General features: G+C 39.4%; 1 protein-coding gene across 1 annotated transcript; it reads left to right on the forward strand.

Annotated features, from left to right (window-relative positions):
- Positions 1-2,479: 2,479 nt before the first annotated feature.
- LOC148878254 (RNI-like superfamily protein) lies at positions 2,480-10,832 on the forward strand. The gene is made up of 5 exons (XM_088951543.1): positions 2,480-2,594; positions 4,891-5,060; positions 5,673-5,750; positions 8,627-8,771; positions 10,252-10,832. Exons 2-5 carry the CDS (start codon positions 4,897-4,899, stop codon positions 10,666-10,668), a joined length of 804 nt encoding a protein of 267 aa, XP_088807669.1. The 5' UTR covers positions 2,480-2,594; positions 4,891-4,896; the 3' UTR covers positions 10,669-10,832.
- Positions 10,833-16,650: the final 5,818 nt, after the last annotated feature.

The following is a 16,650-nucleotide window of genomic DNA, read 5'->3' on the forward strand; positions in this document are numbered from 1 at the left end:
CAATTTTCTTTTCTTAATTTTAGTATCCTCCTTTTTTTTGTAGGAAGGCTTTTAAATTATTCGGGTTCTTCAGTTTACACCCCAGTTTTCCCACAAATTCTGCAACTGAATCTTCCCTACAAGTTTCCCCTTTTCCTAGTTTTCCAATATTTCCACTGCTAATCCTCTCCTCATTCTTTCATTCTCTCCACTAGGAACCCTTTCTGCCCCATCTGTATCCTCCCTTTGCAATTCATTCCTCTCCACTTCACCTGCTATTCTCTCAATGATTCCCCAGATCCTTTTATCCCTGCATGTTATTCCTGCAACTTCCTCTCCTTCCTTCTCCCATGTATCCTCACTATGGCTTCCTGTCCATGGCCTTCTGACTCTTGGTTGAGAGGGGAATCTGGAACAAGGGACACATAACACTCATCAGTAGCAAAAACTGAATTGACAGTGTTCACAGAGTTACCTAAGTTCAATCAAGGGTTGTGAGAAAGGGGCCAATAAGTATTGTTGGTTTTCAATCCCTGTAAAGAGCATTTGGAGCTTTCTGTCTCCTCGGATTGGAGGGAACTATTCCCCGTCATATGGTCTACACAAAGACCTTTTTCCCTTACCCAATTGTTCACCTCTCTGTGATATACCCTTGTTCAGTTCTGTGTTATCTGGAGCTATCTCCTCAGTTTCTTGCAGGGTGATAAGACTAGGTAAAGGCTTGTCTGTTTTTGGGCTTTGAACTACCCTGTTGATGATTTTTGTGTCATTCACCAGAATCTCCAAGTTCTCCTTTTGTACTCCCACCGTATCTCCAAGAAAAAACTGCTCCAAGTTTAAAGACTCTCTGTTTTGGTCTTCGTGGAGTCCTTCCTCTTCCGAACTATCTATGCTCACAATCTCTTCTGAGCTCCCTTCTAAACCACTCGCCGAACTGTAACTTATCCACCCTTGGTCTTCCTCTTCCCTTTCTTCTATTTTGTCTCTAACGTAGCGCGGGTTTGGGCGATCAGCTATACTGAACGCCTGCTCATCACCATCCGGCCGATGTATCCAGTTCAATCGAGTTCCTCTTTCTGTTTGCATTTTCTGCAACTCATTTCGTTCGGTCGAAACTTTCCTGGAAGAAGATAGATGGAGATTCTCGTCTACTAGCTCTTTTAGCCGCTTTTGATGCCATTGTCACGTGGGCCACTATTGATGCCATTCGGTCCATGTGTTGGTTCACCCACTCTCCCATCCGGTTCGGATATAGCTTCCCTGTTGAAACTCGCTGAGCCATTACTCCTGTCCTGGCCTTCGGCATAGGAAGGGCCACCTAAAGACCTTGTTTTTAATTCAACGAATTTTGAATTAACCACATTAAATGGTAAGCTTCGAAGCTTGGTAATCCCCTGCGTCTGTTCATTTTCTTCCTTTACTCTACCATGCGCTACAGGTTTCTTAGCCATTCCCTGGGAGCCACGCGTGCTCCAGCCTGCAACCTCAGCTTCATCTCCTACGTCAGTTCGTCTTCCCCAGAGAGACGCTTCACCTTCCGATGACAGCCACACTTTGTACCAGACACCATCTGAGAGTATGTCAAATGAACGAGGCAGGTTCTCCGGCTTAATCCCTGCAACTTTGAGCTCCACAGCACGCAAGCTTCGCAGGTTTAAATCCAGCAAAACACCACCTAGGGCTCTGACGATTCTTCCTATGGTCGGTTTGTTCCAGAGATTAAATGGAAGCCCTAATAGTTTGATTAGGAGACTGCCATTTTTTGGCTCTACTTCATTGCAAATTGAAACCCAGTTTTGAATTTGTATCAGCCCTCCTTCTATTTGGACTGTATTGAAGCTCAGTTTCTCATCGCCGGTATCAAGGATGGCTTTCTTCTCGGAAAACGGCAATAAGACAGCTTCGCCTTCTAGGCCCGGTCTTTCCGCAACTGCATCGAAGACTTTCGTCCAATCCCTTACAGCCCTATCTGCCATTAATACCATTCTATGTTCCCAATTGCCTCTCCCTTCTTCAAGTGCTAACTTCCGATGTCCAGTTGAACTTGTTACAAAAATTTCTTGATAAGGTGGGTTTTGCTTCTTACAAGGCTCCGGAGTACAACTGTTCGTTTGAACACTTTCACTCTGCTTATTAGGTTCTTCTGCAACCTTCCTCTCGATTTCCAGGAGAAATACCTGAAGATTATCGGTGAAAGAAACCCAACCTTGTCCCATCTTTCCATCTGGTATACAGATCATTTGTTTTTTGTTAGTGCCAAAGTGTTCTGTTACCATGATAAACCATCCTCTCCCATTCCTTCTCAGTACCATTTCAAAGTTTTTCCCACAACAGACCACTGAGTTTTTCCAACCTTCTTCCCTTATGGTGTTTACTGTTCCATCGACAAAGCCTTTCAACCAGTAACATGCTTCCTCTGGTAGGAATATTGTTGCCCTGCTGCCTTCTCTGATTTTCAGAAATGCTTTACCTCTCGTCCATCCCTGCTGGAATAAGAAGTTTTTTCTTCAATAACCATCTCCAATCGCCACTTCCCCGCTGACCTGAAGTTTCTCTCCTCTCGTTCCATCTCAACAGGAAATGAAGAATTATCTGTGCCTTTAGATGTTGTCCAGGTGGTGGGCTTGTGATAAAATAAATTTAGGGACTAGATGGTACTTTTTGATGCTCTTGATGTTTGACTTGGTATCTTCTAAGTTTTTTGTAGTAAAATGAAAATTCATTAAAAAATGAGAAAAATATCTGAAGTGACAGGATATCACTGAGGTAAAGGAAAGAAATGTACTCAGTACTCCCCAACACCACAACCCCTTCAATGAATCAATGAACAAATCCAACCCCCCCCCCCCCTCCTAAAAATGAAGACATAAAATAGGAAAAAACCATCTCACACCCCTAACCTAACTGCTTACTAGGACAAAATGTTGCCTCTTACTCCTCCAAGAGATACCAACAGCTACCTCAAAATGCCAGAAAAATGTGCAGGAGATCATCAAGTGGCACCCTAACCAAAACTTCCATAAACAATCCAGAATCCACAACCTCTATCTTCATCTCAACCTCCTACATGCCAACTTGATCAATCTCAAACTATCCCAGTCAAGCACCTTCAACCTCTTCCCTATCTCCTCCAGCTACTTCTGGGAATTCTCACTGGGTTACTAAAACTTCTCAGTAAGTGAAGTATTAAGATTTTCCATTATCTCCTTTTCCTCTAGCTTTCTATGTACTTCCCTGGCCATGGCTTTACCTCCTAAAAGGAATATCTCCAATTTCTTACCAACCTTTATTTCCTTTTTTTTTTTATCAGAAACCTTTAATTCTTTGCTTCAGAGGCTCCTACAATCTACTATAACAGACTCCACTGCAGTCCTAGAACCCTCCCTAATCTTGTTAGCACAATGCATGGCACTGTTGGTATTCCCCAACTTCTGTTATGTATAGAATCTCATTGTATAGAAGCTCATGTACATCTGTTGTACATTTTGAACAGAATGCAACACCATTCAGTTCTTAGAGGTAGGGGTGCAACTTGGGCAGGCTCAGGTTAGGATTTTGTTAAATTCTGAATGGGCCTGGCCCAGAAACCCAAGCCTGATGCAGTGTAAAATATTCTAATTGGGATACCCAACTTGCACCTCTACTTAGAGGAGTCCCTTGCAAAACTCTTCTAGTTGTTCAGGGATTTTTAACACTAGGGGGTGTCTGATCTTGGTTAGCGGCTGAAAATGGGGCCTTTGTTTATCAGATTATTCCATCTCTTCTTACTGGTGATACATTCTTGCATTGTGTAGGCTTGCATTCCAGCTTAAAACCAACAAAGATTTGTTTCTTGTTGCACCAACACGGTGCCTAGGCATTGATGTCATTTGCTGATTCATGGAGGCAATCAGGCAAATAAGTTATTGCCAACCTTCAGTGCATTCCTGAAATAGTGAACCAACTACATTCCTTTCATCAATTTCCTGAAATAGTGAACCAACTACATTCCTTTCATCAATTTAAGTGTAGGTTTTTTCCTAGGAGACAGAAAGAAGACACCATTACCCAACCAATCTCAGCACACACCAAGCATAGGTTTATTTTCCTTTTATTCCTTCCCCTTCTTCTTTTCCTTGCACCTTATTTCTCCTTTCTGATGGATGCAATACCATTGTTTGGTTAGTTACCTGGTTTATATGAATGATAGGGACAGATGGTTCTTAACAGAATTCTCTTAGAACTCATTTAACATATGAGGGTTGTCTTGAAGCCTGAAGTAGGATAGTTGTCTTCACTGGGTTACTTATGGACGTACATGGCATTCCATCATCCAAAGGGAGTTAACTTAGCTGTATATATGCCTAAAGAAAAATTTCTTGTGTGATGGGAGATAATGTCTGTTTTAAAAAGGCCATTACCCAACATTGGTCCTAGTTATCTGGGGTCTTGAGAGGGGTGTACTTGTTACAGTCTTAACCTTTGGCAGATAATGTCTGCTTCCATACTTCAATACTTTAATTGGTACTTTATAGTATATCTTAATGTGTAAAACAGAGATTTATCCATTTTGGCCACACTTGTAAATTCCAAAGGATCATAAATGGGCATAAGCACTGCTAGTGTAGCTACGATGACATCTTCTAAAAGATGTCCTAATTGGCATTTTGTTCCAAAGGCACTGCTATGGTTTTGTGAATCATTTCGAGTCTAGGCTGGGTTGGATGAACTAGATCTTTGTTGTTACCTTCCTAGTTCCTACAACTACAAGTTTCTAAATAGAAATTATGGATGACTCCAGTCTAGACCATAAGCTCTTCATAGGAAAAAAACAAAACAAAACAAATTATGAATTTTCGTTCTATTTTAATTTTTCTTTACAACTATTTTCTTCATTTGTGTAAATTTTTAAATTGTTTCATTGAACAACAGCTCGCAATGGCAGCAATTGTTAGGAGAAGAAAGTTATTGAATGATGAGGTGATCATATCTTTGGCTGAAAGTTCATGGGAAATCCTGGATATCTCTGGGTCAGAAGTTTCTGATTTTGGCTTGGCTAAAGTTGCAGAGAAATGTAAATTTCTTCGAGCTGTGGATATAAGGTCTGGCATCATATCTTTATCTTTTATTTATTTACTTAGATGTAAAGTGTAATGCACCTAGCAGGTAGACAAAATACGTGAATGCTGATCTGCCTACATGCATGACTGCAAAAGGGTGGGCTTACACACATTGGTACATGTGGAATTATGCTAAACATTTTGAATCACCGAAATTCTTCTGAATTATCAGGAATCGTCTGGTCTTTTTAGTCCAGAAAATAATTTCTATTAAATCGGCAATTCCAATCATTCCATTTCTACGTGGTGAATAAATTATTGAACTTCTATTTCTTATGGTATTAATAAACCACTATTGCATCTGATCAATGAGAAGTTTTTGCTAATTCTGCATTGTGTAGGCTGTCAAAAATTTATATCAAATTTGGGAAAATTTATGATGCTGGAAAGACATGATAATGGAAAGGGTTTGACCAATCACAAACCCCCATGAATTTTGATGAAAGTCCACCTGATTGGTTACCACTTTTATGATGCCGGTTGATTGGTTGTAAATTTTTTCAGTATTATGTCTTTCTGGCATCATAGTTGAACCCATTAAATTTTGTTTTGCTTCTGCAAATTTCTGTTTTTAGTGGGGTGGTTATTGTGCAGCCAGTGCAGCAATATTACTCCATTTGGTGTCTCAGAGCTTGTACAACATTGCCGTTCATTGGAGACATTAAGATGCGGGTATGCCAGTATGCTTCTTAACCTATATTTCAATTCTTTTATGTCGAATGGAATTTTTTGGGCATGTTTTTGCATATCCCTAGAGATTTCCTGGAGCCAAAGTTTTCTATAGTTCTAGATCACAATCTATGATTAGGTTAGTGAATGCCAAACACCTTTTTCTTTCTTTCTCTCTCTTTTTTTTTTGGGGGGGGGTGGAGTGAGTGGGTGGGGGAGGGACTGATAGTCCAGATTGATTTTCTAAGTTTGTCTTTTCTGAGTTGAAATTCCTAGGTGAAATCTCACATATATTTGAAAGATAAGCCAATCTCATATGTGGGAAAAGATTAGGGGTGGCAAATGGGTGGGTTTAGTCATCAATGACCTACAACTCACTAGTGATCTATATTAATAGCTAGTTTGTGGGTCACAACCCACCCTAACCCCACCACTCTCTTGACCTGTCTGAAAATTTAAAATTATGTAAACCATCTATAATGAGGAAAAAGTTTTAGGATTCAGCTAAAAACCTAGAAATTGTACAAAATGCATAAAATGATAGAATAAGTATATATTTCAACCAAAAATAAAAATTGCAGAAAAACATGAAATCAACTTTTGGGCATTTTGGAGAAGAAGATGTTGTCAATCATCGTCGACCATCGATCGTTCACTGTGGTTGACTGGGGAGGAGACGGCGTGAGAGAGGTAGAGGCCACAAGAAAGGGGAATGGAGGAGAGGACGTACATGCAGAGATCAGCATGAGAGGATTGGTGGCAAAGCATATGGTTGCCGGAGCCGGAGAGACAGAGGAAGGATGGGCAAGGTAGTAACTGCAGAGGGAGCAAGTGGGGCAGTCAGAATTAGCGACGAAAGATAGGGAAGGGAAAGAAGGGAGGATAGATGTGAATGTGTGATCAGCTTTGTCTTCTTACGGTGGTGATGTAGAGAGGCAGTGAGGAACAGAAGTGAAGACTGAAGATTACAAAGACTGATGATGATGATCATCCTTGAATCCCGTTTAACCATTCTGTTCTGTTTAATGCCATATCCATTATTAAATTTATGAGCTCTTAAATCATTTCTACTTTTTCAACCTAGTAAATAAGTTTGACCATCATTTCTATCTCTTTCAAATAGAAATTTCATCAATATACATATACTTGAAAGTTGAAACTATAGTATTTTATAGAAACATTCATAATTCCCTTCTAATGACCTTTTTTCCTTTGTAAAATTCCCATGTCTGAGCCCCCTTCTTTTTTTGAAAGGGATAAGGTATCGTATACCAGAAAAGAAAAGGAAGAAAGTATACAAGTGGTATACAATAAGAAGTCGGCCTGGAAACTTCCAAAACACCACTACCAACCCGAGCACACTTGCTCAAAGGCCACAGACAACAAAACAAAACAACCACAAGAGAGTAACTAATACAAAACCTCTAACTAGCCTAGACTCAGAGGCCAACAAAACGCACCCCAAACAACCATGTCCAAGCTGGAGGACAGCTGCTCTAGCGGGCCGAAATGTTTCTGCCTCTGCCTCTTCTGCCCCTCCCCCTAGTGCTCGGGATGGAGGAGTGACAGCCGGTAAGTCATAACAATCCATCAGAAACTTAGATTTTCTATTCCCGGATGGACACAATGAAGAAGCAGACGAGAAATCCAACCACAAGCTTTCTGTCTCTACTCTACACCTGTACCCGTTTCTGAATATAAATCATTCCGAGAGGTATGGGCATTCACCTCGTCGCTTAGGTGAATCACCTTTGATGTTTTCAAAAGCAGACCCTGGCATCACACCAAAGATCATTTGTTCTGAACCTGCTTGCGGAGATGCAGCAGGTGGCCACTGATTGGAAACCCCTTCATTGCAGCTCAGAGCTTGGCAGGCCACAAGAATCTCCAAATCTTCTACTGCAATTCGCACAATATACCTGACACCAGACACCACAATTTCTAAGCACTTTGGTATATCACGAACCGCCATGCTCCATACCAAAATACGGAGGCTTCGAGATTTTTCCAAGCTAGGTTGTTCGAATCCACAGAGATGAAGCCCCTGATTGCATCTCCAATTTCCTTGAAATCTGTCGGGCACCAAACTGAAAGTGGAACTCTGAATACTCTGACCCACCACTTGCAGAAGCCGTGGCTCTGTCTTTGCAAACAACCTAACGGGGTCCATCACATCAAGGAGAAGCGCATCCTGTTAAAGCAGAGATTTCGGGATTGAAGAGCTCCACATGCTTTTTCCTCTGAAGCAAAAATGATGAGCCACTTGCTCCCTTCGAGTCTTTGCACAGATGGGGTCTGCAGGTTCCGCCACCTGAGGGACGTCCAACGTTCTACCTTTTCACTTGAAGGGCAATCACCTGCAAAACGCAAAATCAGGCATCTGTGCAGGAAGGTTTCGTGGTCTCGAACCCCATCCTTGGCTACCATGACCCTGATCTCTCCTCCAATCACACATACTGAAGCTAGACCTTCCTCTGAGATCCCAAACTCTGCCATTTCAAAAATGTGAGATTGTTCTCGTATTCTAATGCATCTTTCAACTGCTTCATTGATTTGAAAAGAAAACTAGAAATGAATTATAGATCAGGCCATTAATTAATCAATTTGGATGGTTCTGGGTCCCCTTCTTTTTAATCTTGTGAACCCACGTATAGTATTAAAATTGGATGAATCCCTTACAAATACCTCATTCATCTATATCTTTTTTTTTTTCTTTTAAGTAATAAACATTGTTGGTCCTGTTATTAATCAGAAAAGGAAAAGTTTTATTTTTTCTGCTTTTGTTGGTATCTTACCATGGGGAGTTAGTCTGGGCTGTGTGTTTTTGACTAGGAATACAAACTTCATATCAGGCTATGAACCAAAGTTCATGGTTGCAGAGGGTGCCCTAGGAGTAATTACACCGCACGCAGATGCTTGAGTATTTTGAAGCCAAAACTAAATGATGTAGAGGAGGAGTGTTGGGAGGATCTTGATAGCATGGATATTGCCAATGGGGCACAGTCACTGCGCTGGCTTGTATGGGTATGCACTCATTTACAGAATTGTTTTTCCTCCTTTCTCCTGTTATACTTAAAAAAGTTTAAACACTTTTCTTTTGATTAGTAACCTGGGGAAAAAAGGTGGAATTCTTACGAACAAGTTGCCTCTTACCTGTTTATTTCTTTATTTATTTTTAGATGTCAAGTGCATGTTTGGACTTCGGACAAATGAGACATATAAATATGGCACAATTTTCTTAAAAAAATGGCACAATTTACTTGTCACTCTCACCCTCCTTTTACTTCTTTTTTTCCTTTTTTTTTTTTGGGGGGGGGGAGGTGACAAAAACTCTTTCCCTCTAAAGATGTGCTGACACCATTTGTTGGCATCAAGCCTTGAATTGCAACCAAACATATGGGCTCACAGAATGTGGTCAGCACACATTTAGGAACAATGTTGGCAACATACCAATGTCGTTCATGTGTATGCCCTAAATAGATCACGTTTTCCCAGATTCAAAGCAATTGAATACTCAATTTGCTAAAGCAAATTTTAATACAATATCTCACTTTTCAAACCAAAAAAAAAAAATGCTAAAACAAATTTTAGATCAACCCTTAGGAACACAGTTTTTACATGTACAAACTCACAACATTAGTTACACATTAATCAACAAACAGAAAATAATAATGATCAAATTTCATATATGCTATATGAGTATGACACCAGGAATACAACCTCCATTTAAGATTGCATCGGTACAACTTTTACACTGCATAGGCCACAAGGATCTCTAAAGATCTTTCAAGTTGCAGACAATGACAATCTCTGTTTATCCATAGACCAAATATCACGTTCATCAGTAATTGCAACAATTTGTTTCATTATAGCAAGGGAACACAGATGAACGAAGAAAAGTATTGTGGAAGAAATTGAGATGCAGAAGGGCATGAACAAATGAGGTCCTGTAGTTTATCCAGTTTAATCAGGAGAATAGATTTGGCTTGATATTAAGATTATAGAGATAAGTATTTTTCTATTCATGACATTCCATTTTAGTGTTCCCTACATTGTGTAGTAAGATTGAGGGCAAAAGATCCATTTCATAGAGAATATACTCCTAGGTAATATTTCTACTGAATTGGATTGGGTATGACTGTATGAGGATGAAGATGAAATATGCTTGTCAGCATAGGTAAATTGGTTTGTAGCTAATTGAGAAAACGTCTTACAGTTTACAGTGGAAGAAGGAAGTGTTTTAGGCTTAGAAAAACTGAAGTTTAGCAATTGGATCTTTTAGTGTACTACTACAAATTGAAGTATATCAGAACTAGCCCTCATTAAACGATGTGTGTGCAAGAGAGTAAGATCATCTAGTTTGATCAAATTGTGGCCTAAAATGTCAATTTTTTTTCTTCCTCGGTGTTTTTATCATTAACTCTTTAATATCTTCCATTGAGATGTTAATATAGTTTCTTTTGACATCCTTCACCATTTGTAATTTTTTGTGTACTTTCTGCAGCCAAAGATAGATGATGATTCGAGGGAGAGCTTGGCCGCTGAATGCCCACGGATTATAGTGAACCCAAAGCCATCACCCTTAGGCTTCAGAGGGGTTGAAGTTCCTAATGAAGCATTACCTGGCATAGCATTGGATGACCCCATAGTCAAAGACATTGACCCAAAGACATGGGAGGTTTGTAGAGTAGCTGCCCCAAGGGCCATTTTGCCTTCAACTTACAGCCCCAATGAACTGCCCATGGCCGAGAGATTTAGGCTTGCATTTGTGGAGAGGGAAGCTCGGTTAGCACCAAAGAGGGCAAAGAATGCAAGGCAACATAAACGACGTGCAGATAGAGAGTGGGTAATGAGGAGTGCAGATGCAAAGTCTATAGCATTGGCCTCACAGCTGAGCAAGTCCCTGCATGGTCGAAGCTGATAAATTAACTTGTATATATTTGGTCATGGTTTCTTTTTCAGTTGAGAACTGAATTGGGAGGGTGTCATTTGCTTGTATGTTTATGGTTTTGGTGTGTACAATAAAACTCTGGCATGCTGTGTACGATAAAAGAAGGAATTAGTTCGGTTGAGAGCGTTTGGATATTTCTTGACTTCTGGATTAGGTAGGTTATGAATTATGATGGCCAAGGTGGTTTCGCCGGCCAAAATTTTATCTGCCGTGCGCTCAGGAGAAACGGGAGGGATGAATCCGGTTGAATCGGACAGAAAAATACAAAAAATTAAAAGAATCCATGCATCCAACCATCTAGGGACAATCGCAGGCTTTGAAAAGGAGAAGTTTATAGTTTCTTTAAATGGCTGACGCAATTGTTTTTAGGGCCAGTTTGTGCAGCTATTATTGAATACATCTGAAAGCCCTTCTCTACTGTAATATTAGTATTCCTTTTGTTCTTGTCTTCTTATTCCTTTGTATGAATTTGGGCCTTTTTTTAGTTTTTTTTGGAAAGCTTTGGTTTATGGGTATTTTATTTAGATTTTTAAACGAGGGAAATGATCTTTAATTCGTAGGGAAAGGGGGCATTAGAAGTTTCAGAGATTTCTCTTTGGAGGGAAGTGGAAGGACTGTAAGTCTGGGCAGTGAGCCTACTTTGGTTTTGGATACGAGAAGAAGTCCAAGCTCTCTTACATCTACCTCAACCCCATGTCTTCTTCTTTGGGTGGAGGTGGTGGCTTAAACGACACAGCCGCCGGCGTGGTGGCAGCTCGGCTGCAATAGCTAAACCGGACAGTTGTGTTGGGGATGGTGGTTCCTGGAAGGACTAATGGGCCTTAGAGCTTCAATCTATTCCAACTGCACAGAGATTGTTAACGGTAGCGTCACCGGAGTAGAAAATGTGGCTATAGAATGGAGGATTGGAAGAATATATTGTCGGAATTTGTAGCTTTGCTCAGCCAAGGACAATTGCTTTTCCGATGGATCATGGGCGACATAGATGACCCATCTTCTGGTTTTAAACATTTATTGCAGGGTGGGGGTTCTTCGAAGTTTGAAGGCAAGATTTGGGATCGTTGACCAAGGCTTTGCGTTGGAATCTGTTGGTGGAGGTGCTTCAAGGAGCGGTAATGTAATGAGTACCACCGGTTGATTTTTTTGCCGCCGGTGGACTCTATGCTGTTTGATGTCAGTTGTGCAGTGGAATCACCTGTGGTGTAGTACATGGTTAGGGCTTGAGGAGAAAATGGGAGGGAGTTCGAATGAATGGATTCTTTTCATTTTTTTGTCCTTGTCTATCCGGTTCAACCAAATTCATTTCATTAACAGAGTTGGAACATTAACGGGAGATTCATTTTAAAGAGGGTGACGTGTACACCTTCTGTTGGAGGGTACACACTTGCCGTGAATTGAGCGGTTCACAGGATTCGCTCTCCACCGACGGATGTTGGCTGAGAAGTCAACTGGAAGAGATGGCAGGCGATACTCAAATCACACATTCACACTTTCTTGTGAGAAATGTAATAGCTTGGAATTGCTACAGGACGGTAGGACCATCACTATGGCAAAACCTATGGTGCATCGCTCATTGCAGCAAAAGATTTGTTGAACGTAATGGTAAGTACGTTTTACAGTTTGTTAAACATGAAAATATGCTTTGTGAAATGGGAATCAACGAAAATTAAGCAGATTTTAATATGATTGATTGAAATTTATATTTAACATGCAATCAATATTAATGAATATATAATTGAACTATTACTATTATTATTTATATATATATATATATATATATTTTTAATATATGTCAAATAATTTGAGCCAAAAAGAGGAACAAAATTATGGCCTACAAAATAAGCCTTTTTTTATGAACACATCTTTTATTAAATATGAAAGTTTGAATGGATAATATTAATTTTTACAAAAAAAGGGAATGGGTATTTTTTTTATGAACACATCTTTTATTAATAAGAAAAACCTCAATACAAGGTGGGATATATCATATATACATGGATTATTTACACCGGAGGATTGATCGATGCCAATTGGAAAACCTTTTTGTATTTTTCTATTATTTACAAGTATAGTTTTTTTTCCCTAATTTGTAAGTTTTATGTCTTTTTTGTTTAACTTAAAAGCCAAAACGGGTAAAATATCTCAACTATTTCTTTACCCCTCTTATGTTAGGGGAACTGAAACTCTCGATCCCTTTTATGCAGCAGCCTAAATAACAACAACAAAAAAAAAAAAAAACCCAATTATAAAATAAAATATATCATTGATTAGGTTCAAAATTGCATGATTCCCCCTTTTGTTTATTTATCGCCCATTTCCTGATTTTCTCCTAAACCCTTACGGCCTTACGTAAACATACCGTCGGAGAACCATTTGATAATAACCTTACGTTGTTCTTCACCGGAAGTTGTTGCCAGTATCTCATGAGACCGGATCAGCTTTTCACAGAGCGTGGCTCACATTGATCTCACATTCACATCCCAATGTACAGTAGGGGTGAGCAAAAAAGAAAAAAAAAAGAAAAAAAACCCGAATCGACCGAAATTAAATAAAAAAATTAGTTAACTGAATTGGTCGATTCGGTTTCGGTTTGGTGTTTCTAAAAGACCAAAGGTATCGGTTCATTTTCAGTTAACCAATATAGAAAACCAACAGTTAACCGAATCGGTCGGTATACATATATTTCTATATATTATAAATTAATAAATATGTATTATATATATTTATAATATATATTATAAAAATTAAAAAATCAAAAAACTGACGAATCAAATTGATAGTTAACCAAACCGATCAACCGGTTAACCGATTGGTTTTGGTTCGGTTCCGGTTACCAATTTTCCAAAAACCGATAGTACCGGTTTGATTCCAAAAAATGCCCCACGGTTCGGTTACCCCTACCATGTAGTGAGAACATCTCCCATGAATAATAACTAGCGGTGTAAATTGGGTCGTGCCTCTTGTGGCCTAATACAACCCGACATGATTTTGAGCCAGCCTGGCCCGACAAGATTGTATGGGCCGATGGGCTATGCTGGGCTTGGGGTTTCAGGCCAGTAGGCCGGGCTAGCACGGCCCGCACTATTGTGTCGTGTTGCCTGTGGCCTGTGGGCTGGCCCGACCCGACCCATTTTTATATATATATATATATATATATATATATATATATATATATATATATATATTTATTATACATTATAATTGTATAATATATAATATATAATATATTAATAAAATGAATATTTTTTTTTCAATTTTATTATGCTATCTTATTTAATTATTGTATATATCAAAATTCATATAAAATTTAACTTTTAAGTTTTTTTTTCAATAATTCAATTTTTTTAAATAAATAACTTTGGCTCGACCTAGCCCAAGGCTTAACCCACGGACCAGACTGACCCGACCTGACATGAGCCTGCATGGGCTCAAGTCGGGCCAACCTCCCAAAATATCCAAGGGAGGGAGGCATGGCTTGGGACGACCTGTGTTAGGAGCAGATTCGGTAGTAAAGAGTTGTTTGGTACATCATTGCCATATAGAAAATAATCTTACATATAATATATTTTTTTCACCATCACATAGAAGTGAAGAATGTACATGTGTGCCATAGTAATAATTTTAACCATATCAGAACTAATACTTTAAAGAATTGTTGTGTTATTATGAATGAAAGGGTAAAAGGACAATGATTTAAAAAGCTTTGAACAATCCAACCAAAACCTTTTCCGAAATTAACTCAGAACAATAATGGAGAGCGGTTTTTGTCACAACATAAAAGTTTAGGGAGGTCTTTGTGGCAAATGAAAGTATAGGAGTATTTGTCACTGACCCCATATTACAAGGGGCTTTATAATTTACCCAAAAAAATAACTTTTGAAAAAATGGAGCTATGCACTTAAACAATATCCTTGGAAGTTCATTTTTCAGGAAGTATTTCTAATATGCTTCTATTATCCCCTTGATGTTCTTGCTATTTACTATTATTGTTCTAGTTATTTCTTTCTGTTAATATTCGATTTTTTCTTACTAGTGCTTATTTCTTTATTTCTTTATTTCTCTTCCCACTGGGTTTTCTTTGCTTTATTTTAGTTTCTTTCTAGTTTCTTATCTAGTTAGTTTTCTAGTTTGCTTTTCGGACCAAGTCCCTCTTTAGTTTCCCTTCTCCTTTCTCTTCTCTCGAGTGTCTTTTCATTTGTCCCTTCTTTTAATTACTTTAACCTTTTCCTACCTGGCTTGTATTAGCCTACGCATGCCACTTGTGCTATACTATCATCATCTTGGGCCTCGTAGATCCGGTAATCATTTTTTCTTTCTCTACTTCACTTCCTTTCTTCTGCCTTCTCCTTCTCCTCCACTGCTTACCCCTCACTACCCTATCTTTCTTCCTCTTTCCTTCTCTTGGTCTATCCTTCTCAACATCCTTACCCCACCTATGGAAGATATTGACACCCTGAACAAAGCCTTCCAAAACATGCTCTAAGCAAATCTCATCCCTGGAATCGACTTCATTGACATACGTCCCCATATCCCTGAAAAACTTCGTGAGGATTGGCAGTTTTCCTTTATATGTCACATCTTTCCCCGCTTAACAAACTAGTTCTTGGTACTGGAAGAAAGTCTCTATAATATGTGGCATCTTGATGTCAACCATCTCCTTATTGCCCCCTTCCAACGAGGTCATTTTTGACTTCGTTTCCGTCATGAAAAAGATTTTGTTTGTATCTGGGATAATGAACCCTGAATGTTAGATGGTCAATGGATAATCCTAAAACCCTAGGTACCAGGACGACCCTAGTATGAATGGCATCTCAACCAGATTGAAGTTTGGGTCCAATTACATGACATCCCGTATGAAATCCTCTCAATAGATGTTGGCCGTCCTATGTTTGAGCGTATAGGACCCACTCGCAAAATTACAATTGTTCAAAACTACACCAGAACAAAGGTTTTAGTTACTATGGACCAGTCCTTGAAGACTGGCTCCTTTTTCAATGCTACACACTAGGTTGTTTACTGATATGGGGATCTCCCCAACACTTGTTATCTCTGTGGGAAGAAGGTAGGCCATATGTACTGGCGTTGCTCTCAACCCCTCCCCTACTTCACTAGCCAAACTTATGAACAATACTTCAATAGTTGTTCCACATACCTCCCCGGTCCTTGGCTCCATGCTGAGATCCATATTCGACACAATTGGCATCATCCATCCTTCTGTGATTTTATTCACATTCCCAATCCAACTCAAAATCCTCAACCTTCGGCAGCCTTTGAACCACCACTCTCTTCTTCTTTCCCCCCCTCTCCAGCTCCTCCTAATCCTCTGAACCCAACCTTTGCAAACCACCTTAACTTTACTAACTCTTTTTTTATTCCTCCTAAAGGTAGAGTAGGGGGAATAGCTATCTTTTGGAACATAATGTCTGCATCCCTTTTCGTCACCAAATCTAGGTATGTCTTTTTCAAAATATCTTCTCCTCCTGCTTTAGATTATTGGCTGTTAGGCTATATCTATGGACCTTCGGTGAAATCTCACAGAAATAATTTTTGGTCTAATTTGCACCTTGACCTGTAAAACTTAGACTTACCATACTTGTTAATTGGAGATTTTAATGAGGCAAGTCACGTGAACATTCAAGATCCTTCAACCTCTACAGAGACTTCTCGTCTTACCTCCTCTCAATATTGCCACTTAATTCTGAATCAAAATCTAGTGGAAATTAATATCCAAGGAGGTCATCTAAGTTGGTTAAATAAAAGAACCGTGGGCCCAATAAACCGTACCCTAGATAGATGCCTAGCAACCCCAGATTGGAACTCGACCTTTCCTCATGCATCCTTATCTCTGACAACTCGATGGGGTTCAGATTATCACCCCCTGATTCTAAACTCCACCCCTAAAGGAACCCAATATCCAAAACCCTTTAGATTTTATGAGATGTGGCTTTTAGA

The sequence above is a fragment of the Nelumbo lutea genome, chromosome 1 (assembly GCF_056320005.1).
Source record: "Nelumbo lutea isolate HS-2025 chromosome 1, American lotus-T2T, whole genome shotgun sequence".
Classification (NCBI taxonomy): Eukaryota; Viridiplantae; Streptophyta; class Magnoliopsida; order Proteales; family Nelumbonaceae; genus Nelumbo; species Nelumbo lutea.